Source organism: Salvelinus namaycush, chromosome 36, assembly GCF_016432855.1.
Source record: "Salvelinus namaycush isolate Seneca chromosome 36, SaNama_1.0, whole genome shotgun sequence".
NCBI classification, from domain to species: domain Eukaryota; kingdom Metazoa; phylum Chordata; class Actinopteri; order Salmoniformes; family Salmonidae; genus Salvelinus; species Salvelinus namaycush.
In genome coordinates this window covers 13146583-13170293 of record NC_052342.1, presented here as the reverse complement: position 1 = coordinate 13170293, position 23711 = coordinate 13146583, and the positions used below count along the sequence as shown (strand labels likewise).

Genomic DNA, 23711 nt, shown 5'->3' with positions numbered 1-23711 from the left:
GAATGTTGCAATAAAATCTGGATAAGAGCGAGGGAGGGTCGACAGTGGAATTGTTTTAGTGGGAGCTGGCACATCGTTGCTAAACATGCATCAGTCAGTTAAGCAGTCATTTTGTACTGATTAGATGCCCACTGATAGTCTTGGTCGAAATGACAACATCAAAACCAATCGACTGTTTAATGTAATCCTCCCCGCTTAGACTGGTGAGAATGTCTGGGTGCAGATCACAAGCCAAAGACAGCCCATTACTACTTCACTCCACAATGTTTATCTCTTAGGCTACATGGTTCATTGAGTATTCTCAAGAAATCTGCTTTTGAAACAAACTCATGAGTAGCAATATTGGAGAATATGCAGAGAACATTTTGACTTAAGCCACATACATGGCATTGTAATATGGTAGAAAATAAATGATAGTATGTACCTATGACATTTAATTCATGCTTATAGGAATTCAAGGTAGAGATACTTATCCTGTCATTATACTCTTACTGAAACTGCTACTACCTCTGTCATGATCATTTTCAACACCATCAATAAGGTAGGACAACATGACACTTGTACAGGTCGAAACAAAAACATGCTCTGGGCTCTGTCTGAACTTGGTTACCGTGCGAGATTGGAGTCCCCACCCCAACACTTTTAAACATCTCCGGTGAGAAGCACAACACAATCACCTTTGCCATTTATATCCCTTTGATATCCCTCTGCCTCTCCCTTGTGTTATATGACCTTTCGCCATGTCGCCTCAGACAGCATATCCCATTAATTAAGCCGTGCCTTAGATCTCTGATGGATTTAATCTTGTATATTACAAGCCTGTGACCCCAAAATGCAAATACGGTTTTGGGTGCGATGTTTGTGTGAGCCTCAACAATGGCTGGGCCCACTTTTGCCTATTTGCAAATTAGGTGCCTTGTGAAAATCTGAATATCATCAGGCTAAATGAGCCTAATGCAAAGTAGCAACTTATGAAGATAAACGATCTGCCACTCCACACGGCAAATTAGATCATAAATAATCAGTTGTCACTGTTTTTCGAGTGATCTCAGAGAATAACAAATCCTCCAAACTGTCACCCTCGTGAATGGACTACTCTAGTTGATAAAGGGCCGTGGTCAAATCTATGGCAAAGTGATTGTCAGTCTGGTAAAGTATTATACTGTTCCAATTACTGCTGAGCCATTAGTCAGTGGCTGTAAAAGCTTTATTATTCATGAGATATTCAAGGTTTGGCTTAGAACTTAGTTCATTAATATGGTCCTCAGTGTATTGAACAGTGAGTACAGGATCAGTTGGGTTGGTGTGCTAAAGTAGATCATCAATGCAATGGGCTCATGATTTTCTAGTGCCCTAAAAAAAACTGTATGAACAATTTGAAAACGGTTCAAACTCTGTACCTTTTTCATGGTTTGATGTCTGTAGAATCAAAACCCACTGGTCCACATCATCGGAAAGCGTCTGGATCTTGGTTATGATGGATCTGTTCGCCAGAAGTGACTGTAACTCGATCAACATCCCAGCAATTCTGGTTGGACAGAGGAAGAATTTAAAAAGTCTTAGACAATGCATGGCTAAATGAAAGATAGCTAATAGGCCTACTTCAAATGTGATGTAACTCACTTTCTAAAGGAACATCAATGGCTAACTGACTACCAAAACCTGCCATTATCAAGGTGAAATAATTAACTCAAACTAGGATCATTTACAGTAAATTTGGAAATTGTCACTGTAGGTAAATGGCTTGAAAAAGGTTGCCCTTCTACATACCTGGAATTGTTGAAGTTGTTGACTTGTCCCGGTGCTTCTCCTGGCGTGGAATGGTTTACACATGGGTTGTCTATGTTACATATCATGCCTTGAAGCCAAGGCAGCACCCCGGCGGAAGGCATGGCTTTATTTGGATAATGACCTTGAATCCAAAAAATAAGCTTCCATACATGAGCACCTAAAAGTCTTCATCCTCCACCATCTTTCTGCAGCTTTCTGCAGTGTCCTCAGATGATGGCTTCAATTAGGGAATTGCTTAGTGTGTGTGTTCATGTTGTGTCAGCTGACTTGTGTGTCAGCTGACTCGGCGGCCATCTTGCGTACTCCCTCGTCCACTTTAATAGGGTTTTGACTAGATGGTATATAGCTATGGTCAGAAGTGACTTTTCGTAGCCGGTTAGGAGAACTTTCGCAGCAAGTTAGGAGAATTAACGTAACGGGTTAGGCTTATCTAAAATGCAAAAATGATCCCAGACTCAACTCAAATATGTATATTTTGATGTCACTTTGACATAAGCTTCACTTTGACATAAGCCCATCTAGCCATTACCCTTGGATTTGACATGTCAGGTGAACTCACAACAAGTATGGTGTACCTTTTAGGACACACATTCTCCACATGACCAAATGTCCCTACTTCCTACTCATACTTTATGTCAAAGGGAGTAGGGGTGTCCGAAAATGTACATTATACTAATGAGAGTTTGTAGGAAGAGTGATGCTGAACAGTGTGTCATAGTCGTAGGTATGACATTTGCTGGGCCACGGTGACATTGCTACTTTTATCAGGTGACAAAGTTACAGCAGAAATTGGAGAAAGGAAGGGACACGCTTGCATTTCACAATAAGAAACATTGTAATTGTAGTGCAATAGATTTCATTTAGGGGGAATTGATATAGTGTCACATTTGTCATATGATTTGTGAGCCTATAGTTTATTTGTGAAGCATCTATTTAAATTGTAAATACTTTATGCAGTTTGCTTAAACTGGGACCATTCTACTTACATTCGCCCTGGTAAATGGGTTGGGTGGTTGATCTCACCCAGACCAGGATGAAGAACAGAAAGAGAGGCCACAACAACTCCACCACCAGACGCACCTGAATTGAAGATGAAGTAGACAGATTACCTCATGTTAAATCATATTATATCATATGACAGTATATTACCTCATGAATCGCATTCTAGTCTCTGTGTTTGTGTTGCTAATGCCGGTGTTCTAGCCCTAAATGATAGGGTTCGACACTTGTTGCTGAAGTGGAGTTGGGGTCACATTGTTTGTCGTCACAATAAAATACCTTGTATATTCAAATCGGCATGCCAAATGCATAGACTTCTGCAACAAATGCCATATAATCTATTATGAATAACATGCCATGCGTGTTATGTTATGACATTTACTGTCCACCATTAAAAAAAATCGCGTACCAGCATTTTTTTGAAACCATGGGTAAACATAACTATAGCAAACCAACAATGATCAAATGCTTAAATACATTCGCAGAATGGCTGATCATTTTCTTGCCTTTGTACATCAATTGCATATTTTAGACCCACTTTTGCAAAACCATAAATACAATTGTCATCAATGAATACAACATTCACTGTAAAGTGTTCTGTTCACAGAATATCAACAGGTAGTTTTCATCAGAAGAGAAAAGGTTGCAAATGTGTTCTCTATTTCCAGCTATCAGTAAGTACAATTACACAAAATTGTATATGGCTTTAACAGTAGAACACCAGGTACAATATAGGGAAAGATCTGAAGAGATGGTAAGAAAATAAAGTGGAGTTACTCCTAAGTTATCATCTCCAACACTGTGACTTTCCATTATAGAGCTTTGCTTTGGTGTGGATTGTGGCCTATACATTCATATCAGTTGTGGTTCCTCCACTGTATTCACCTTTCCTTATTTCTACTGGGGAGTGTGTTTCTGCTTGCCGTCGGAACGTCCAAGCCTATGTACAGTTTTGAATACATGGACTTGGATTGTGATGACACTAATGAATGACAGTGGAAAAAAATTCCACAAATTAACTTTTAACAAGGCACACCTGTTAATTGAAATGCATTCCAGATGACTATCTCATGAAGCTGGTTGAGAGAATGCCAAGAGTGTGCAAAGCTGTCATCAAGGCGAAGGGTGGCTACTTTGAAGAATCTCAAATATGAGTAGGTGTGTCCAAACTTTTGACTGGTACTGTACATAAAGAGTAATTTTGCATAATTCTGCACCTTTTGATAGTTGTGTTACAAATTTTGATCATCATGATTTAGGGACTTCAAAAAAAACAATTTGATAACTATGATTTTTTAAATTACAGAATAACTTTATTTTGTCAGATTTGACTCAAGATCAAATCAATTCAAATCATATTTTATTGGTCACATACACATATTTAGCAGACATTATTGCGGGTGTAGCGAAGTGGTTATGTTCCTAGCTCCAACAGGGCAGTAGTATCTAACAATTCACAACAATATACAAAAATCTAAAAGTAAAGGAATGGAATTTAGAAACACATAAATATTAGGACGAGCAATGTCGGAGTGGCATTGACTAAAATACTGTAGAATAGATTGCAGTATATACATATGAGATGAGTAAACCAGTATGTAAATATTATTACAGTGACTAGAGTTCCATTATTAAAGTGACCAGAGATTCCATGTCTATGTATATAGGGTAGCAGCCTCTAAGGTGCAGGGTTGAGTAACCGGGTGGTAGCCGGTCTGTGTGGGTGGACCATTTCAGGTTGTCAGAGATGTGTACGCCGAGGAACTTGAAGCGTTCCACCTTCTCCACTGCGGTCCCGTCAATGTGGATAGGGGCGTACTCCCTCTGCTGTTTCCTGAAGTCCATGATCAGCTCATTCAGTCATGGGTGAACAGGGAGTACAGGAGGGGGCTGAGCCCGCACCCTTGTGGGTCCCCTGTGTTGAGCATCAGCGAGGTGGAGGTGTTGTTTCCTGCCTTCACCACCCGAGCTTAATGATGAGTTTGGAGTGTTGAAGGCTGAGTTATAGTCAATGAACAGCATTCTTATTTAGGTATTGAAGTTGGTCTAGGGTGTCAGGTAAGGTGGAGGTGATATGATCCTTAACTAGCCTCTCAAAGCATGTTGACAGATGTGAGTGCTACGGGGCGATTGTCATTTATTTCAGTTATCTTTGCTTTCTTGGGTACAGGAACAATGGTAGACATCTTGAAGCAAGTGGGGACAGCAGACTGGGATAGGGAGAGATTGAATATGTCCATATAAACACTCCAGCCAGCTGGTCTGTGCATGCTGAGGACGCGGCTAGGGATGCCGTCTGTTCTGGTAGCCTTGTGAGGGTTAACACACTTAAATGTCTTACTCACGTTGGCCACGGAGAACGAGAGCCCACAGTCCTTGGGAGCGGACTGCATCGGTGGCACTGTGTTATTCTTAAAGCGGGCGAAGGTGTTTAGCTGGTCTGGGAGCAAGACGCCGGTGTTCGGGAGCAAGACGCCGGTGTTCAGGAGCAAGACGCCGGTGTTCAGGAGCAAGACATCGGTGTTCAGGAGCAAGACGTCGGTGTTCAGGAGCAAGACGCCGGTGTTCAGGAGCAAGAGGTCGGTGTTCAGGAGCAAGACGCCGGTGTTCAGGAGCAAGACGTCGGTGTTCAGGAGCAAGACGTCGGTGTTCAGGAGCAAGACGTCGGTGTTCAGGAGCAAGACGCCGGTGTTCAGGAGCAAGACGCCGGTGTTCAGGAGCAAGACGCCGGTGTTCAGGAGCAAGACGCCGGTGTTCAGGAGCAAGACGTCGGTGTTCAGGAGCAAGAGGTCGGTGTTCAAGAGCAAGACGCCGGTGTTCAGGAGCAAGACGCCGGTGTTCAGGAGCAAGACGTCGGTGTTCACGACGTGGCTAGTTTTCCCTTTGTAGTCCATGATTGTCTGTAGTCCCTGCCACATACGTCTCGTGTCTGAGCCACTGAACTGCGACTCCACTCTGTCTCTGTCCTGACGTTTTGCCTGTTTGTGTTAACATTTATGCAGGCAGTCGTGTTCTTTTGAGGAATGTCTTAGCAATTGTGACGGTATACTATCGTTTTGATGAATGTATTTACGTTTTGAGAAGGAAACTTCATTTTGAAAATGCATTTACTGTTTTGCAGAAGGCCACAGAGTTGCGTGTCTTGAAAATCAACAGCATTGATTTAACAAAGCTTTCACGCAATTGAGAAAAACTGTAAAGGTTCTGATGATTCCAGGGAATTTGAAACAAAAACTATAGCAACCCATCTATGATTACCAAAAATGCAGCTCTCTCACAGAGCCGTCAGATGTTTCAGTAAATTGCATCACCTCTGCAAAATCACCTGTTATGTACAAATGTGCTTTTTTCAAATCATTGGGTATGGTTCAGTGACGTGAATGAGAGTTCACTGGAGCGTGTGTGTGTGTGTGTGTGTGTGTGTATGCGTATCGGCGTCTGTGTGTGTGTGTGTGTCAAAGCATAGTCATTGCAGTCAGGTCGGTCGGCTTCTACATCCCTATACCTTTGAGCTTTTACAGAGGATGAGACTGCAAGCTTCACTGAATCCTCCACTCCTCTGCCCGGCCAAAGCTAACTCACCTCATCTCCTCATACGCTGTCTGCATCCCAAATGGCACCATATTCCCTATTTTGGGCTGCCCAATAAGGCTCTGATCAAAAGTAGTGCACTATATAGGCAATAGGTGATCATTTGGGACACAGGCACTGCCCATTCTGCTATAAATGGAACCTAAACCTGAGTGTCTGGACCCATGGGTCCCTTCCCTTCGTTAATATGTCCACTTCACCACCCGCCCGTATCCCTTCTTACCACATCAAAGATCTCAGCCTTTTATTCCAAATAACCCCGGGGAATGAAGAATGGAGAGAAAAAACGATGGACCAAATGGAGGCTTGATGTGTTCTCTTTTAGTTTTTCTCTTAGTCTATATCTTCATTTGCCCTTTGCAGAGATGGCTAGGAACACTGTGAGTACAATTTCACCGTGGCATGGGAGATGGGAGGCTTTTCACCCCTCCTAGCTAATCAGAATTTCAATGGTACTCTTGCCCTATGCTATCTCACTTAAATGCATCAACTAGCCACACACTCTTAAAAAAAGGGTTCCAAAAGGGTTCTTTGGCTGTCCCCATAGGATAACCCTTTTTGGTTCCAGGGACAACCCTTTTTGGTTCCATGTAGAACCCTTTTGGGTTCCATGTAGATATTTTGTGGAAAGGGTCCTCATGGAACCCAAAAGGGTTCTACCTGGAACCAAAAAGGGGTTTTCAGATTCTAGATAACTCCTTTTTTTCCTAAGAGTGTAGTCGGCGAACTTGCTAATGTTGAACCAACTCCTATATGCAGCCTGGAAATACTCCTGCCATGGCAACTTGTGTAGCTAAGGGGCAAGGTAGGAGTACCTGCGTTCCCCTCTTGACTAGAGTTCACTTTGAGAGGGAAATTCAGAACAACAGTCAAAGTGCTTGAACAGCGGGAGCTGTCTACAGGCTTCGCAGGGAGCCAACTAGGGAGAAAGATATTACGTTGCTACATCTCGCCTCAACTCTTCACCTCCCTCCCTCATTTAGGCTTTTACGCATCCCTCTGCGCCTTCTCTCTCTCCCTCCGCCGACCTTGTCTAGCGGCGTGTTCATCCCCCCATCATCTCTAATGGAGTGACCTAGCTGCTTAGAGAAATCAGAGGCAGTGCTAGCCGGGATCACAATGCGGCTCTCGCAAGAGTCCATAGCCTTAAAAACCACTACTGCTCTTCTACTGACAGGTCTATTGTTGTCAATCCTCTCAAAAGTGAACAACTTATGGAGTCTCTATGGCATGTGTCATTTCATTATTATGCCATACATAATGGCATTGTGAGACGGTCGTCTGCAGTGGTGTAAAGTACTTAAGTAAATATACTTTAAAGTACCACTTAAGTCGTTTTTTGGGGTCTCTGTACTTTACTATTTATATTTTTGACAACTTTTACTTTTACTTCACTAAATTCATAAAGGAAATAATGTATTTCTTACTCCATACATTTTCCTTGACATCCAAAAGTGCTCGATAGATTTTGCTTAGCAGGACAGAAAAATATAAGTCAAATTCACACACTTATAAACAGAACATCCCTGGTCATCCATATTGCCTCTGATCTGGCGGACTCACTAAACTTGCATGCTTCGTTTGTAAATTATGTCGAAATGTTGGAGTGTGCCCCTGGCTCTCGGTAAATTTAAAGAAAACAAGAAAATGGTGCCATCTGATTTGGTTAATATAAGGAATTTGAAATGATTAAAACTTTTACTTTTGATACTTAAGTATATTTTAAACCAAATCATTTTATACAAGTAGTATTTTACTCGGTGACTGACCTTTGCTTGAGTCATTTTCTATGAAGGTATCTTTACTTTTACTCAAGTTTGACAGTTGGGTACTTTTTCCACCACTGCTCCTCTGCCAATACAGTAGTTGTACAAGTTGTCAAACCACATGTTACTGTATATAGGTGTTTCGTTTGTTGTTACTCAGTGTTGTAGCTTCTCCAGTGATCCACAATCCATCATAAATGAGCCACACCAAGTGGATTTGGTTGATACAGTACATAATCACTCAGCTATTGCTTGCTCCACAATGTTATACTGTATGTATCCAAAAGTCAAAGCACATTATCAATACGAAACCCCCTTTTGTTGAGGGATGTCTTGGGTCATTTCACATATCTTCCATTTTCATCAGCCTTCCATGTGTCAGGGAAATTGTGGTACCACTGAGAATGGGATGTATTATAATGTATTCCAGAGTACCAGAGGAAAGAGCGAGAAGAGAAGGATCATGGGGGCTCTCTCAATACAGGGCTCTCTAGGCATTAGCCATTGGACACGGTGGTCTTTGTGAATGGATAATCTCTCCCTATGAAATTATGTGAAATGTTGAACCATAAAATCAGTTTCATGCCTTTTATAAAAAAAACTAAAATGCTTGGTCAGTGATTAATTGAATTGGCCATTAACCTCTAAAAGACCCTTTCTCCTTGTTAACACCCATCCAGTTTCGACAAGTCAATATCCCATGTTTCTTTCCCCTAACATGTTCTAATTCAAAACAGAGCCCCACTTGTTTTGAGCCCCACATTTTTTGCTAAATGTTTTTTTATTTTGCCAGTAATACGTGTCACATATCAGTTTTAAAACAATGTAAAAAAAAAAGTGTAGTTTGGAAGGAATCAGCGGGTAACTGCAAGCTGCAAGCATTAGCCTGCTAGCCTGCTATTCAGCGGAGTGGGTGTGTGGTCCCAGTTCTGGGTTTAAGGGTCTCTTTTCCAAGCTTAAAATGATAAACATTCAACATTGGCCTTGCTGTAAATCCAACATCATTTCTGCCATGCTCAAAACAACTGTTAACGCGGAGCTAGGAAATCTGACTTCAGTGAGTTCAAGACAACTGGGAACTCGGGGAAAAAACTAGCTCCGACTGGGCAAATACTTTTTGAACGGTCATCCAACTCCGAATTGTAAGTCAGGAACTCAGGCCTCTTTCTAGAGCTACGACCTGAAGATCACTGATGTCATCATGATTCAACCTTGTTTTTTCAGAGTTCCCAGTTGATTTGAAAGCACCATAAATCCAAAGAATGCCAGACTTTGACGACAAAGTTTGATGACAAAATTTGCCCACGAAAGACCACTGCACCAACTTCATGTTCAAGTGAGCACAGCACCTCAAGGTGAGTCCAAAAATGTATTGTATGCTGCTGCATAAATTATGTAATAGGCCAAAGAGATATGTATACTGTGGCTAAGAAAGTAATACTAACTGTATGTTGTGTAGTAAACTGTTAGTAGCCCATGTGCCTCACCTAATAATTTGGTCTATTTACACCTCTTAATTTCGCGTACTGTTCTGACTTGGTGGTGCACATGTGGCCTATAACCTGTTTTAGAGAAATGCAATCATTAAATATTGTAAGAGCTTTCATTGTCTGCTTATATGCCCCCTTCATTTATCCTACGGTTCTGACTTGGTGTACAGGGAGAACACTGTAAGAAGGCCCATGATCTGAATTCTATCGCTGTACATTTCAAAGGTGCTGAACAAATAGTTAAACTGACTACGTCCGTCCTAGCTCGCTCATTAATTTCTTAATCGAAATTGCAGATTGCCTTGTATCCGCTTGTCGTCCCCTTATGCCATAGTTTGTACATCTCAATTATCAGTAAAAAACACATTTGTTTAAGCAAGTCAGCCATGTCAGCTATGTCGTTTTAAAGGCAGTAAATTAGGCTGAATGAACCAGTTTCGCTGCCAGACAAGGCTCCGCTGATAGCCAGATGTAGCAGTGGTCAGGTGTTGGGACTGCTGTTGGGACTCTGCTGTTGGGACAGCTTTATGTAGGCCCTAGCAGTTTGTGGGCACCATTAGTCACCATTATAGGGCCATTAATGTATTGTTTAGTGTTGTATTGTGTAGTGGCTTTGCTGGCATGCATCCCTCCAAAAATGTTTTAGTTTGCCCCCTAAGATTTACATGCTAAAATTGCCACTGGTCATCTGTATCGAGTATAAAGTCAAAACTTTATTAAAAAGCTGACATGAAAACTTTCCAAAGTCTGCTGTTTTATGCTGGAATGAGGTGCAGCCTACTGTGCTTTATCCATAGGGAAACCGATGTACTGGTGGGTGTTTTTCTCATCACCGTCACTATGAGAAAGTCAAAAAACTATGTGATTGACATTGACTGAAAAAATTGAGGGCCTTATTTTATCTACAGTAAACAAACAATGACATCCCTGGAGGCAGTATAGTTTCACTGACAACAAGCTCTGACCTAGGCGTTGCTGTTGTGGCAACATCTCCCTTAAGTCAGTATAGTCTGTGACCGTATGACTGGTTGGTGACATCAGAGTATTATATGGCCCATACGCCATTAGCTGCAGGGTTTTGTATGTAACTTTTTAAATGTAATCCTTTACACTTACTAGTTACCCGTCCCAAGATTTTATCAGTAACGTAACTCTTGGATTACCCAAACTCAGAACGTGATCTGATTACTTTCAGTTACTTTTGGATAACTATCCCCTTGAGAGGCATTAGAAGAAGACAAAACGGATCCATCAAATGCATCATCATAGTGATCTCTGACTTGTGGTCAGACTTGCTCAGGTGGAACAAACTTAAACCTGTGCCTTTTTTCAATTCTGAATTGAATGTCATTGAGAAAACAGAATGGTGTCATAATGTATTTTTTCGCAAATATCTTTTCTGAATTAAATGTAATCCAAGAAGTAATCATCTAGTTTTTCTAAAGTATCTGTAATCCGATTACACTATTTTGTAATCAGATTACAGATTACAATATTTTAGCTGTTGACGTTTTTTTGTGTCATCAGATTACATGCAATCAGTTACTCCCCAACTTTCATTAGCTGCTACATTACGCTTGTGCGAGAGAGAGGTGTGTGTGTAAAGAGAGCGAGGTGAGGAGCTAATGACTAGGGTCGGGGGAATTGGCCGGGGCAAAGTGATATTGGGAGTTGAACCTTTAACCTGAATAAGAGACTAAGTCCTCAAATTCAGGAACTACAGTGCTTTAGGAAAGTATTCAGACCCCTTGACTTTTTCCACATCTTGTTACGTTAAAGGCTTGTTCTAAAATGGATTAAATATTTTTTTCACCCTCATCAATCTACACACAATACCCGGTAAAAAACATAAATATCAAATTGACATAAGTATTCAGACCCTTTATTCAGTACTTTGTTGAAGCACCTTTGGCAGCAATTACAGCCTCAAGTCTTCTTGGGTATGACGCTACAAGTTTGGCACACCTGTATTTGGAGAGTTTATCCCATTGTTTTCTGCAGATCCTCTTAAGCTTTGTCAGGTTGGATGGGGAGCGTTGCTGCACAGCTATTTTCAGGTCTCTCCAGAGATGTTCGATCGGGTTCACGTCCGGGCTCTGGCAGGGCCACTCAAGGACATTCAGAGACTTGTCCCAAAGCCAATCCTGCGTTGTCTTGGCTGTGTGCTTAGGGTTGTTGTCCTGTTGGAAGGTGAACCGTTACCCCAGTCTGAGGTCCTAAGTGCTCTAGAGCAGGTTTTCATCAAGGATCTCTCCGTACTTTGCTCCGTTCATCTTTCCCTCGATCCTGACTAGTCTCCCAGTCCCTGCCGCTGAAAAACATCCCCACAGCATGATGCTGCCACCACCATGTTTCACGGTAGGGATGGTGCCAGGTTTCCTCCAGACATGATGCTTGGCATTCAGGCCAAATAGTTCAATCTTGGTTTCATCAGACCAGAGAATCTTGTTTCTCATGGTCTGAGAGTCCTTTAGGTGCCTTTTGTAAAACTCCAAGCAGGCTGTCATGTGCCTTTTACTGAGCAGTGGCTTCCGTCTAGCCACTCTACCATAAAGGCTGGATTGGTGGAGTGCTGCAGAGATGGTTGTCCTTCTGGAAGGTTATCCGATCTACACAGAGGAACTGGAGCTTTGTCAGAGTGACCATCGGATTCTTGGTCACCTCCCTGACCAAGGCCCTTCTAGCCAAATTGCTCAGTTTGGCTGTGCAGCCAGCTCTAGGAGAGGTCTAGATGTTTCCAAACTTCTTCCATTTAAGAATAATGGAGGCCATCGTGTTCTTGGGGAGCTTCAATGCTGCAGAAAGGTTTTGGTACCCGAATCAAATAAAATTTTATTGGTCACATACACATGGTTAGCAGATGTGAATGCGAGTGTAGCGAAATGCTCGCGCTTCTAGTTCCGACAGTGCAGTAATATCTAACAAGAAATCTAACAATTTCACAACAACTACCTAATACTCACAAATGTAAAGGGATGGAATAAGAATATGTACATATGAATATATGGATGAACGATGGCCGAGAGGCATAGGCAAGATGCAGTAGATGGTATAAAATACAGTATATACATATGAGATGAGCAATGTAAGATATGTAAACATTATTAAAGTGAATAGTGATCAATTTATTGAAGTGGCTAATGATTTGTAGGCAGCAGCCTCTCTGTGTTAGGGATGGTTGTTTAACAGTCTGATGACCTTGAGATAGATGTTTTTCAGTCTCTCGGTCTCAGCTTTGATGCACCTGTACTGACCTCATCTCCTGGATGGTAGAGGGGTGAACAGGCAGTGGCTTGGGTGGTTGTTGTCCTTGTTGATATGTTTTGCCTTCTTGTGACATCGGGTGCTTTAGGTGTCCTGGAGGGCAGGTAGTTTTATCCCCGGTGATACGTTGTGCAGACCGAACCGCCCTCTGGAGAGCCTTGTGGTTGAGGGTGGTGCAGTTGCCATGAGGGGTTTAGGTGAAAAGCCACATTTCTTCAGCTTCCTGAGGTTGAAGAGGTGCTGTTGCGCTTTCTTCGCCACACTGCCTGTGTGGGTGGACCATTTCAGTTTGTCCGTGATGTGTACGTCGAGGAACATAAAACTTTCCACCTTCTCCACTGCTGTCCCATCGATGTATAGATAGGGAGGTGCTCCCTCTGCTATTTCCTGAAGTACACAATCTTCTCCTTTGTTTTGTTGACGTTGAGTGAGAGGTTGTTTTCCTGACACCACACTCCGAGTGCACTCACCTCCTCCCTGTAGGCTGTCTCGTCGTTGTTGGTAATCAAGCCCATTACTGTCGTGTCATCTGCAAACTTGATGATTGAGTTGGAGGCGTGCATGGCCACGCAGTCATGGGGGAACAGGCAGTACAGGAGAGGGCTGAGCACGCACCCTTGTGGGGCCCCAGTGTTGAGGATCACCGATATGTGGATATGTTGTTTCCTACCTTCAACACCTGGGGACGACCTGTCAGAAAGTCCAGGACCTAATTGCACGGGGCGGGGTTGAGACCCAGGGCCTCAAGCTTAATGATGAGCTTGGAGGGTACTATGGTTTTGAATGCTGAGCTGTAGTCAATGAACAGAATTCTAACATAGTCTAGATGGGATAGGACAGTGTGCAGTGCGATGGCGATTGCGTCGTCTGTGGACCTGTTGCGGCGGTATGCAAACTGAAATTGGTCTAGGGTGGCAGAAAGGTGGAGGTGGTACCCTTCCCCTGATCTGTGCCTCGACACAACCCTGTCTCAGAGCTCTACAGACAATTCCTTCTACCTATATGGCTTGGTTTTTGCTCTGACATGCAGTGTCAACAGTGGGACATTATATAGACATGTGTGTGACTTACCAAATCATGTCCAATCAATTGAATTTATCAAAGGTAGACTCCAATCAAGTTGTAGTAACATCTCAAGGATGATCAATGGAAACAGGATGCACCTGAGCTCAATTTTGAGCCTCATAGCAAAGGGTCTGAATACTTATTTTTTATAAATTTGCAAACATTTCTAAAAACCTGTTTTCACTTTGTCATTATGGAGTATTGTGTGTAGATTGATGAGGAAAATAATGAATTTAATCCATTTCATAATAAGGCTGTAACATAACAAAATGTGGAGAAGGGGTCTGAATACTTTCCGAATGTACTGTTTACTGGAATGTCACTGACTCATATGTTGTTTCTATTGTATGTCCTTCTGTATTGGATGAGAAGATGACGATGGATCATCAATGTTACATAGCTTTCAACATTCCAGTAAAAGTCAAAGCTTTCTAGCGAAATTGGAGGGCAGCTGGTATCAAACTCGGTATGTCACACTCCGACCGAAGATGAGGAGTCAACAGCTATCAACAGAGACCTGGATGACGAGTGGATGTTTTTTGCTTATTTAGCTAATTTTCTAAAAGTCTTTGGACAAAGTTCACTTTGACCAGGAAATCAGCAAAGCGCATGGCGAGCCCATTTTGCTACAGTAGGACCGAGACAATTGAAATTGTGTCATATACACATATCCCTAAGGTATCATGTTATATAGAGGGTTGTTTTGGTGGGTAAAGGTATAGTCTAGCTTTTATACAAACCACTCACTCCCAATGCCCCCTCTGTTCCCATCAGGCTGACTTTGTAAAAGCTAAAACACAGGCTGCAAGTGACATAACATTTGGAAGGTGACACTTCCAACTGTGTGTCTGGGAAAGACTCGTTCTCCAGCGAGGGAATTAAGGCAGCATCTCACATTTAATATGAACCAGTTTTAGGACAATTCCCTCTACTCTTCCACTATTACAATACCTTAGATGTCCTTGTTCATTGTAGCACGAGCACACGGTCATATATCCTTCTATGCCCCGTATTTGGCCGATCTTAGCAGACCTAGATTGATTTTATACAGAGGGTGTGCAGTTACCTTTTGTCTCTTCCGAAGAGTGAAGTTCTTCCACAGGAGCAGACCGAGTTGTGTCAGGAGACCCATTATGCCTTATCCAGGCAATATCCTGCCAAAGCGTCGTTATGGCAACCCCCACTTAATAGACCCTAAATGGAATAAAAGCAAGGTTTTTGTTTTAATACAGAGAACAAGCGCATCATAAGGGAACGCCACTAATCACCCACTTCTTTTTTTCATCTTCAACGTAGAAATGCTACCAAAAAGATTGTTACAATTGGAGCCATCCATGATTCACCAAACCATATTTTGAAAATGGAAGCAAAGTACTTAAGCAAATGTTTTCATTTTAGTCTCCTCCATCTCCACCAACTGAAGCTTGTTGTAAGGATTTTGTTGTATTAATAGTGTAAAAAACGGTGTAAAATTAACAGATGTACAGAAAGACTGACGTGAAGGCCCAATTACAGAGGAGGAACTAATTGATGCAATTAAAGCCTTTAAGTCCGAGAAAAGTCCAGGGCTGGATGGCATATCAGTTGAGGTATATCAAACGTTTTTTCGATGTACTCAGAGATCCCATATTAGCGTGTTTAAAAAAATGGTAGACTATCATATACTCAGCATGAAGGTCTGATTTCACTATAATGTGGTCTGACTGTGAAGTGGACATAATCTGTATTCAAATCCCGATAGAAAGAGATGATCTCACTACGATACATTCTAATAGAAAGTTAGCAAAAATAGATAAGATCTTGCTACCATTGAAAGGTAAATACCTGTCTATTTGTGTGGAAAATACACACGGATTAATTTTTTTTGTCAAATCCCAGTTTATCTATTTACTTATGACCCTGCCTACACTGAACAACTTGTTTTTTAAATGATATGAGCAACATTCCACTTTATTTGGAAGGGCAAGCTAGCCAAAATTAAACGGGCCCATTTATATAATGAATATGAATTTGGAGGGCTGAAACTATTAAATATTGAAGTATTGAACCTCTCACTAAAAGCATCAGTCATACAAAGGTTGTACTTAAATCCAAACTGGTTTTCCAGCAGATTAGTAAGAATGGCTCACCCATTGTTCAAAAATAGCCCTTTTCCCTTTATGAGACGACAACCTCTTACTTTTGGTTATTTGAAAGTGAAATAACTATTTTTAAAACAAGCCATAGAAAGCTGGTTGCAATTTCAGTTTAATCCACCAGAAAATACAGAACAAATATCTATGGAAATGTCTGCTCAATTAAAAATTACTACCAACACATTGCAGCATTACTGGAAAAATGGAAGCAAGTGGAAGAAGGTAAGGAACTTGTCTGTTGGCCCTACATTAAGAACAAAATTGGTTAATTAAAGAAAATTGTGATAAATGAAAAAGTATTTAATTTAATAAGGACCCAAAAATTGACAGATGCACCATACAGGTTGCAAAATAGTTGGGAAGAGACTTTCGATGTGCTGATACCATGGCACATGGTTTATGATCATTACATCACTTGTTTTGGTACTCCCCATATGTAGCTTCTTTTTGGTCACAGGTTCAGGAATGGCTGAAGAATTGCAACATTTACCTGGAGCTAACTCTGCAAATAGCACTGCTGGGGGACTTTAAAAGCCATAGTCAATTGATCAATAATATAATAATACTCCTAGTAAAAATGTTAATCTTTAATTTACAATCTGTAGGTACTATGAGAATAGAAAGTTTCAGGACCCAGGTAAAAAATATATGACAAATAGAAATCAAAACTGGATGGTTTTCAGCGATAGATGGGAGGGGTTGAGGGTAGCTGAAGGGTAGGACTAAAAACAAACCAAAAAAGATAGCTAATATAAAATATACGGTGTCCATAAAATGTATATAGTGTGTATAAACTGAAAGTAGAAGCCTAAGTATTGTTGTCAATTAGTTTACTCCAATTAGGGGAGGGGTAGTAGGGTTAGTGGATTTATAGAACCTTACAATCTACCTGCAATATTAAAGCTGATCTAACATAGAATCAATCGCAACACTCCAGCTACTTAATAAATGATACCAATTCATTGCTTATAGGGTGGGTATATTCTTTGTACATGCATCCACAGGGAAGTCATTATGAAGAATGAAATGTGCCTTACATTCCAAATAATTCAGTCTAAAGATAAGAGGCAGCTATTTATTTCCTATGTAGTATTTACAGTATATTAATTATTTACCAAGTATGTTTTATTCATTGTTGAAAGGGGCATTCTGGGATTGTTAAAGAGCTGAGGGATTGGGCTTGATATACCACTCAAATTAATAGACAGAGCTATGGATGCAAGAACAGACCATACTGTGCATTATGTCAAAATTATAGTTTTAACCATGTTTTGAAGCTATAGAGTGTTTGTTTAGAATTGCACTGGTATAAAGAATGGAATACAACTTGCTTATATTTTGAGTTTTGATGGGGTAAAACAGTTGAACTAAGCTCATGAGGAATATATTCCTCATTAACCAACTTCTATAGGCTATAATATCATTTATTTAAAATGCCTAAAAAGAACGTAGCAATCCCAGATGGTTGCCCATATCTAAAATGTCCCGTTACAATATGTGAATTCTAGGCACAAACTGTTATGGTTCTACCTGTCACCAGAGGGCGACAGAGACCGTCCTAGAGACATTACAGACACTCAGGTGTGTCCTATTTACTCATTATGATTTCCCTGAAGAGGTGTGTTTTCTGTTGTCCTTTGCAGAAGCATACATTTGTTTACCGTGTGCATTCGTTTCATGATTGAGTTAAAGACGTAGTGTTTGTTGATTTTCAAGTGTACTGTGATCCTGCTGCTACCGTTTCTCAATAAAGTATTATGTTTATCCTTAACCACTGATTCCTCATCTGGTCTGTTCTCTGCACCTGGTTCCAACCTCACCATGTCACACAAACCAGTTGTATGATAATTGATTGCCAACAAATCAACATAGATACCATTTTTTCTGTTTGTTTTCTTTTCCCGATTTCAGGCGTTACTAAAAGGATTTATGAAACATTTTAGTGGCCTTGGCACACTGATTAAACAGATAATAAACGTATATTGATATACGATGGCATTTTACACTCTCATCGTGACCTTTATTAAAAACAAAATAATTGCACAACAGAAAGGCCTTTAACAGATTTTGGGTCCATCATTGACACGCTGTCACCTTTTCCTGCATTCTGCTGCTTTTCTAAACCAAATAATACATTTAACCTGATGATTTACCATCTCAATAACGTACCTAATCAACTCTCACTTAATTTTGGTAGTACTACCACTACAGTACACAAGATCTGGTCCAGGGCATTGGTGAACGTGAAGGAACACGCACTAATGCCCTGGACCAGAGCTAACACTTCACCAGACATCAGACACTGTATTTGTAAATCATAGGCCATATAAATTGACGTTAAGCTAGGATAGCTACAGTATGTGTATAGTATGCTGTTTTAAGCTACTTTGAGATACTGTAACTTCATGTCCTGCATAAAGACTTGTAGGACTTTAGGAGCAAAAGATTAGGATAGAGGATTTGCGTTTTAGCCTGAGGCAAAGCCCAGGACAAATATTTTGCTTTTAACTATCCATTTCCTCTTCCTTCCATTTTCACTCTGTGTGTTTACATTATTTACCGCTAGGCCTACTTCATAGATGTTTTATTTACTGTCATGGGGACGTTGAGGTTACTGTACATCCAGGTTTCCAAATCCATTAGCATTAAACTACTGTTACCTCTAAGAAACAGACAAAACCAAACCTGTAAACTCCAACTTGTTAAGAGTCTTGTTGGGTCTATGGATTTGATCTGGAAAGGTACTATAAACTATGTCCTACTTTTTATCTACTCATACCATTTATGCAGAAATGAGGAAACGCATACATACATCTTATACCATACTATATACAGACGTAGGAGAGATTGTTGCAATATAGGAATAGGTGGGGCATCAACAGCTACCTGGAAGTGGATCACTGAGGTTAATACATCTTTTGAAATATTACAATAACATGTCTTTTTTTTGTACCCCAAGAAAAATGTCAATACAGACAAAACAAAAAGTCAGCCGCACACTACAATCTCACGGGTTTTCCATAAAAACATTTTCTCCTGGTGACAGAGGGAACACTTCTGAATAATTGAAATATGTTGCTGTGCCACAAGACATCTCAATGGTGTCATTAGTTCCAAAGAGCCAAGAACAGAGCACAGAGCGAGGCAGAGGAAAGAGAAAAAGAAAATAACAGGCATGTAGTATGAGATAAAAGTGCTGATGCATGCCTGGCATTTGGGGACTTACTAAATCAGAGTGCATTATTTCAACTCCCGCAATGATGGAACGTGTAAACAGATATTTTGTCATCCGATCGGAGGGCAGAGAATGTTCCACCTCTTCCAACGAGCAAATGACCCCCCCCCCTTCTCCATCTTTCTTGCTACTCCCTCTCCCCTTCTTCTTGGCCCTCCATCTATCCCTGTTTTTCTTTATCCCCCTCTCTATTACACACTCTATTTATATGTGGGAATCATAAAAGTCTCTGAGGCAGGTTCAGGGGGATGGCTTATGGCAAAGTTAATTTTAATTAGTGCCTAAGGGGAGAGGTGAATTGCTGGGTCACGCAAGTATACTGTATGATTACCAGCTTTTTCCAAGAAATCACTCCCTGGTAAGACACATCAGTATCCAACATATTCCTCTCTAAATATTGTGGTATTTGAGTTGACATTGATGAGGTCTTCATTCATTAATTTATATTAATAAGGGAAACTGTAGCTCACATTCAAAGATGAATTAACCTTGGTAAAAGGTATTTTCAGGTCAGCTTTATTAACCTACATATCTCGTCAGTGGCAGAAGTACTGCTTTAGAAGTGATCATTATTGTGATAGAAGCAGGACGTCCTACTCAAAACAATCCGTCAGGAAGATGTAGGCTTACATGTACACATTGTCTACACTCAAGGTAATAACCCTGTAGATTTACATGGGTATAGATCAGTGGAGGCTGCTGAGGGCAGGACGGCTCATAAAAATGGCCAGAACAGAGCAAATGGAATGACATCAAACACATGGAAACCATGTATTTGATACCATTCCACTCCATTATTTGATACCATTACCATTACCACGAGCCCTTCTTTCACCTGTCTCCCCCATTCTTCTACACTGATTGAAGTGGATTTAACAAGTGACATCAATAAGGGATTATAGCTTTCACCTGGATTCACCTGATCAGTCTATTTCATGGAAAGAGGTGTCCTTAATGTTTTGTATACTCAGTGTATATCAGATTAAAACAAGAAAACAAAGAACATCAGCAGGGCAGTATTTGGCAGGTGCTTCTGATTAATCATCTAACCAAATGTTTTTAAAAAATGAGTCCAGAGAAAGTAACTTGAACATCAAGGCCTGCCTATGACTGCAGCATTTGTTTAGCCCAGTATGTTTGCATAATGAAAAAGTCACATGACAATAACTACAAAAACAAAAACACATACACTACCGGTCAAAAGTTTTAGAACACTTCATTCAAGGGGTTTTTCTACATTGTAGAATAATAGTGAAGACATCAGAAGTATGAAATAACACACATGGAATCATGTAGTAACCATAAAAGTGTTAAACAAATCAAAATATATTTGATATTTTTCAAAAAGCCACCCTTTGCCTTGATGACAGCTTTGCACACCATTGGTATTCTCACAACCAGCTTCATGAGGTAGTCACCTTGAACGCATTTCAATTAACAAGTGTGTCTTAGTTTGTGGAATTTCTTTCCTTCTAAATGCGTTTGAGACAATCAGTTGTGTTGTGACAAGGCAGGGGTTGTATACAGAAGATAGCCCTATTTGATAAAATACCAAGTCCATATTATGACAAGAACAGATCAAATAAGCAAAGAGAAACGACAGTACATCATTACTTTAAGACATGAAGGTCAGTCAATACGGAAAATGTCAAGAACTTTTAAAGTTTCTTCAAGTGCAGTAGCAAAAACCATCAAGTGATATGATGAAACTGGCTCTCATGAGGACCAGCACAGGAATGGAAGACCCAGAGTTACCTCTGCTGCAGAGGATAAGTTCATGAGAGTTACCAGCCTCAGAAATTGCAGCTCAAATAACTGCTCCACAGAGTTCAAGTGACAGACCCATCTCAACATCAACTGTTCAGAGGAGACCGCGTGAATCAGGCCTTCATGGTCGAATTGCTGCATAGAAACCACTACTAAAGGACACCAATAAGAAGAGCCTTGCTTGGGCCAAGAAACACGAGCAATGGACATTAGACTGGAGGAAATTTGTCCTTTGGTCTGGAGTCCAAATGAGAGATTTTTGGTTCCAAACGCCGTGTCTTTTTGAGACGTACTTAACCAGCATGGCTACCACAGCATTCTGCAGTGATACACCATCCCATCTGGTTTGTACTTAGTGGGACTATAATTTGTTTTTCAACAGGACAATTACTCAACACACCACCAGGCTGTGTAAGGGCTATTTGACCAAGAAGGAGAGTGATGGACTGCTGCATCAGATGACCTGGCCTCCACTATCCCCCAGACCTCAACCAAATTGAGATGGTTTGGGATGAGTCGGACCACAGAGTGAAGGAAATGCAGCCAACAAGTGCTCAGCATATGTGGGAACTCCTTCAGGACTGTTGGAAAAGCATTCCAAGAGTGTGGAAAGCTGTCATCAAGGCAAAGGGTGGCTATTTGAAGAATCTCAAATATAAAATATATTTTTTATTTGTTTTTACACTTTTTTGGTTTCATAGTTTTGATGTCTTCCCTATTATTCCACAATGCGGAAAATAGTAAAAATAAAGAAAAATCGTTGAATGAGTAAGTGTTCTAAAACTTTTGACCTGTAGTGTATAGTAACAAAAATAAGTGTTGCCTGGGTTACTGTAGACAACCATCACAGATAACATATTTGATGTGCCATTGCAGGAGTTGAAATTTGCACAATAATACATCACATTCCAGAATAACTAGACCACTAACCAAAAAAGCCTAGGCACTGCATAGTAAAAACCTAAAAATGTACAGTATAAACCTAAAAGTGGACTTAAACCTGCATTGTCACAGACAGTTTGGTAACTAAAGCTTTACAAAGCCAGAGTAGATTATACCACCAACAGTGCATTGAAGGAGGGCCAAGGGCCTTCTGCTCACTCCTTGATGCTACTTCCCTCCAGAATAACCCCAAACTAATTCCCCAGAACATCTGTGCTTTAAAACATGGCCATGGAAAGGTCCCTTCAAGGTATTGTCGTCCCTCTTTCGGCCAAGCAATTCCTGAACAGCTGGCTAGGGTCATTCAGGACCAGGTTGAAACATTTACAAATGTATTATTGCCTCTGATCTGGCGGACTCACTAAACACACATTCTATTTTTGTAAATTATGCATGAGTTTTGGAGTAGGCTCCTGGCTATCCGTAAATAAATACAAAAAAATCAAGAAAATGGTGCCATCTGGTTTGCTTAATATTAGGTATTAGAAATTATTTATACTTTTACTTTTGATACTTAAGTATATTTAAAACCAAATACTTTGACTTTTACTCAAGTAGTATTTTACTGGGTGACTTTCACTTGAGTCATTTTCTATTAAGGTATCTTTTCATTTACTCAAGTATGACATTTGGGTTCTTTTTCCACCACTGGTGAGTTGACTGAGAACATTCTTATTAACAGCAACTCAAATGCTGTTCAATATCTACATTTGCATTATTATAGGCTGTGGCTACTGTATAACAAAGGCTGCATATTGTGTGGCCCTCACAAGGTACAATGTGTTTACTTTGTATAAATACATTTAGCTCAGGCTCCTGACATCCACAGCCTTCAGAAACTCAGTGTGCACTAGGTAATGTATTTGTCTCTGCTGTACTTGAATATTTCATTACGCTCTACACAGACAACATCATTGGGTAAAAAAAGCTCTGACATAACCAGAAACCTATGTTATAAAAAATGCAGAAGGTCATTTCCTATTTATAAAATGCACGCTCAAGATGGGGCCTCAAATGGTCGTCTTGAAAGGTTTGCCTCTGCATCGGAGCCGTTATGCTGCACAGCTCATTTGATTTCTCTATGTAGAAACAATTACATGCAATTTGGCTCAATGGAATGTTATTTTCTCGCAGCTGAAGAGGCATGACCCTGTAAATTGTAGTGTTTTACAGTAAGCATTCTGAAGCATGTAGTGTTGCATTTTCACGTATTCAGCTACTGAGAATTTTTTACGAGAGAATGAATCTCGACACTCATTAATATTAAAAGGATAGTTCACACAAATTGCAAAATTACATTGGTTTCCTTCCATTTGGAGACAGTGGCCAGGTAAACAAAACGAAATATGGATTGATGTCTAACCTTGTACATAGACTGATTTCAGGGTAGGGAAATCAATATGCCATTTTGTAATTTGGGTTAACTATCCCTTTAGTTCAATCAACTTTGTGTACACTTCAGCAATACAGTACCTGGCCTACCTTGGCCTTCCTTCTATGACCAAGTGGGGACAGATTTAGTGTGTCACTTTTTGGTTTTGAATGAGTTAACGTTAACACAACTGTTTTATACAACCAGTAGGACCTTGATGAAGAAATATTGAAGTCGTAAATAGTGTCATGACGACGTCATGTTTCAAGTTTCATACTTCCTCCACTGATTCTG

General features: G+C 40.6%; 1 protein-coding gene across 1 annotated transcript in view; it reads right to left on the bottom strand.

Annotated features, from left to right (window-relative positions):
- Window positions 1-15098, bottom strand: part of LOC120030237 (phospholipid-transporting ATPase ABCA1-like) — a 218291-nt gene extending 203193 nt beyond the window's left edge. The window contains exons 1-4 of the mRNA XM_038975583.1: window positions 15033-15098; window positions 2778-2871; window positions 1771-1912; window positions 1401-1528 (exon numbers count right to left, since the gene is read on the bottom strand). Coding sequence (XP_038831511.1) covers window positions 1401-1528; window positions 1771-1912; window positions 2778-2871; window positions 15033-15098 — 430 coding nt within the window. The remainder of the gene's footprint in view (window positions 1-1400; window positions 1529-1770; window positions 1913-2777; window positions 2872-15032) is intronic.
- Window positions 15099-23711: the final 8613 nt, after the last annotated feature.